This window comes from Plectropomus leopardus, unplaced genomic scaffold (genome assembly GCF_008729295.1).
Source record: "Plectropomus leopardus isolate mb unplaced genomic scaffold, YSFRI_Pleo_2.0 unplaced_scaffold22655, whole genome shotgun sequence".
In the NCBI taxonomy this organism is placed as follows: domain Eukaryota; kingdom Metazoa; phylum Chordata; class Actinopteri; order Perciformes; family Serranidae; genus Plectropomus; species Plectropomus leopardus.
The window spans coordinates 1-3,591 of record NW_024624554.1 but is presented as its reverse complement, the minus strand read 5'-3'; the positions used below and the strand labels follow the sequence as shown (position 1 = coordinate 3,591).

Genomic DNA, 3,591 nt, shown 5'->3' with positions numbered 1-3,591 from the left:
CTGTGTCCCCTCTCTCTGTGCCCCTTCTCACTGTGTCCCCTCTCTCTGTGTCCCCACTCTCTTTGTCTCTTTGTCCCCTCTCTCTGTCGCCACTCTGTCTCCCCCCTCTCTGTGTCCCCTCTCACTGTGTCTCCTCTCTGTGTCCACTGTCCATGTCCACTCTTCTTGTTTCACCTCTCTGTGTCCCCACTCTCTTTGTCCCCTCTCTCTGTGTCCCCACTCTCTGCGTCCCCACTCTGTCTCCCCCCTCTCTGTGCCCCCTCTCACTGTGTCTCCTTCCTTTGTCCCCTCTCTATGTCCACTGTCCATGTCCACTCTTCTTGTTTCACCTCTCTGTGTCCCCTCTCGCTGTGTCCTCTATCTGTGTCCCCTCTTCTTGTTTCACCTCTCTGTGTCCCCTCTCTCTATGCCCCCTCTCACTGTGTCCCCTCTCACTGTGTCCCCTCCCTGTGCCCCCCCCACAGCCTCGGTGGCCTGGTCTCTGCACAGGGACCTGGGCTTCCCTCTAGACCTGGTGGACCTGATGCTGGAGGACAGAGGAGTCCAGGTGGACCGTCAGGAGTTGGACTGTCTCATCGCAGAAAACCACAAGGTCTGAGACGCAGACTGTCAATAAAGATGGACGTTGTGTCCCCTCTGATCCGCTAAGTTTTTTTTTACAGTGAAAGACTTTTATTGTGTAAAAGGCTGCAGTAGTGATGTCCTCACTCACTTGGCCCCCCATGTGTCCCTGTGTGTCCCTCTCAGGTGCAGTCTGACCTGCAGTCAGGTGTTGAGTCTCAGGTGATGTTGGATGTCCTCAGCTTGGCCGAGCTGCAGCGTCTCGGCGTCCCTCACACAGACGACAGCCTCAAATACCAGTACAGAATGGAGCAGGACAGATACGGTACGTCCGCTGTCCCTCTGTTTATCCCTCTGTCTCTCTCTGTCCCTCAGCAGCTGACCTGGTGTCCCTCTCTGTCCCCCCAGTGTTCCCAGCATGCCGTGCATCGGTGGTGGCTCTGTACGCGGGGGGGCGTCTGGTGTCAGAGGTCACGGAGGGTCAGCTCTGCGGGGTCGTCCTGGATCACACCTGCTTCTACTCCGAGCAGGGGGGACAGTCACATGACCAGGGCTACTTCAGCCGGGACGGACAACAGGTCAGCTGGTGCAAACAATGCGCTGTCACTACGGCGTCACATGGGGGACACATCACACCGCGACATAACAAATCCATACGGTTTTGTACAGAGAACTGGTGAACGGCGTGTCGGGGCGTGACGGCGGCGTGTAGCAGCGTGACGTGGCGTGACGGTAGCGGTCGTCCGTCTCGCTGTCTGAAAGTCGATCAGTGAGACAGACTCAACAATCTCAGCTTTAGAAAACGACCTTTAATCTTCCAAAACACCCTGTCACATGTTGCCACGGTAACGATACCCACAGCCAAACAGCTGATGATGATGTCACGCGGCTCCCCTTTGTTGAGTCGGCGACTTCAGATCAGCCGTTTAGTTTCGAGCTGGAAAGCTAACAAATAAAAAATCTCACTGCGGACCGTCTGACCACCAGTGAGACCGTTCCATCAGCAAACCCTCACCGTCACGCCGTCTTTGCAAACTGGATAAACTCCACGGCAGCGTCGTCGTCTTCGTCTGAGGGGTTTATTGGCTGTTTGCAAACATCGTTCGGTGCATTACCGCCACCTGCCGGCTGGTCTGCACTCAGTCCCACAATGCTTTGCACTGAGCACCGCTGACGTGACGATCCTGTTCCGTGATAAATGCATTAAATATGAAAGTAAAATGGATAGAAACTTTTTTACCGTATTTCAAGAGGAAATGTCAGGAAGGTGTAAAGAGTTTCTGAGGGCTGCAGAGTTCAGGCTACGAGTGACGCTCTGACTCGGACTGTCTTTGTCTTTTTTGACCTGAACTCTGATGTATCATCAAATGGTTCAGGTACTCCGGACGAACTCAGGCTGAGAGCTGGATTCAGTGTGACCATTTTTAAATTAAAGAAACCTCTGGACAAATGTGTTCAGGCAAAAGAGAAATCGTGGGCGAGCATATGTTTACTTTACCAAAAACTGTGAAATAAAACAAAAACTGAAAGAAAAACCAGTAAAGATCCACGAGACATTTGCTGATTTGTCATAGAGCGGGGCTGCTCTGACTCCAGGTGTGTCTCCTGTCTCTTAGGACGTCCTATACCCCGTGGAGGCCGTGGTCCTGGTGGGGGGGTACGTGGTCCATCAGGTGACTGCAGCCGACAGCCTGAAGACTGGAGACCAGGTGCAGCTCCACCTGGACCAGGTAAACCCCGACCCACACAGGTCGATGTGCAGCAGAAAAAGACAGCTGCAGGAATTCTGGAGCTAGAACCAACAGTAGGAACAGTGTCATCTGGACATTACACCTCTGTCTGTCCCATGTTTGTCTCAGGTCCACAGGTTGTCCTGTATGGTGAATCACACAGCGACTCACATCCTGAACTTTGCTCTGAGGAAAGTTTTGGGTCCTTCAGTTCAGCAGAGAGGATCTCATGTGTCAGCTGATCGCCTCCGCTTTGACTTCAGTGTCAAGGTGAAAAAAATCACCAAAACCGACCTCTTACCAACTAACACCAACCAATCACTCACCAACACCAACCAATCATTCACTAACACCAACCAATCGCTCACCGACACCAACCAATCATTCACTAACACCAACCAATCGCTCACCGACACCAACCAATCACTTACTAACGCCAACCAATCACTCACCAACACCAACCAATCACTCACCAACACCAACCAATCACTCACTAACACCAACCAATCACTCACCAATGCCAACCGATCACTCAGTAATACCAACCACTCACTAACACCAACCAATCATTCAGTAACACCAACCAATCACTCACCAATGCCAACCAATCACTCACTAACACCAACCATTCACTCACCAAAGCCAACCAATCACTCACTAACACCAACCAATCACTCACTAACACCAACCATTCACTCACCAATACAAACCAATCACTCACTTACACCAACCAATCATTCACCAACATCGACCAATCACTAAATTACACTAACCAATCACTCACACTTATCAATCACTAACTATTCTCTGTAAATGTCCACTGTTGATGTCCTCTGTCCTCAGGGTTCATTGGACGTGTCCCAGTTGCAGCAGGTGGACAGGTGTATTAATGACATCATCTCAGCCAATCACATAGTGCACAGCCAGGAGCTCCCTCTGCAGGCAGCCAGGAGCATCAGTGGACTGAGGACAGTGGACGAGGTGACAGTCCGTCTGTCTCTGTCTGTCTGTCTGTCTGTGTCTGCAGGTGTGCTGACTGTCTCTCTCCTCTTGTCTCTCTGCCGGTGTGCTGACTGTCACTCTGTTCTCTTGTCCCTCTGCAGGTGTATCCTGACCCTGTTCGGGTTGTGTCTGTCGGGGTGGCGGCCTCTGACCTTTTGGACGACGAGACGGACAGAGAGACGTCTGTGGAGCTCTGCTGTGGAACGTAAGACCTAAGAGCCACGCATGTTCACCTGTTACAGAGACACACCTGTTACAGAGACACACCTGTTCACCTGTTACAGAGACACACCTGTTA

At 51.8% G+C, this 3,591-nt stretch overlaps 1 protein-coding gene across 1 annotated transcript; it reads left to right on the top strand.

Annotated features, from left to right (window-relative positions):
- Positions 1-95: 95 nt before the first annotated feature.
- Positions 96-3,538, top strand: LOC121965993 (alanine--tRNA ligase, mitochondrial-like). Its single transcript, XM_042516097.1, has 7 exons — positions 96-592; positions 748-886; positions 970-1,139; positions 2,178-2,291; positions 2,421-2,561; positions 3,135-3,272; positions 3,395-3,538. The coding sequence occupies exons 1-7, from the start codon at positions 308-310 to the stop codon at positions 3,500-3,502; spliced, it is 1,095 nt and encodes a 364-aa protein (XP_042372031.1). The 5' UTR covers positions 96-307; the 3' UTR covers positions 3,503-3,538.
- The last annotated feature ends 53 nt before the right edge of the window (positions 3,539-3,591 follow it).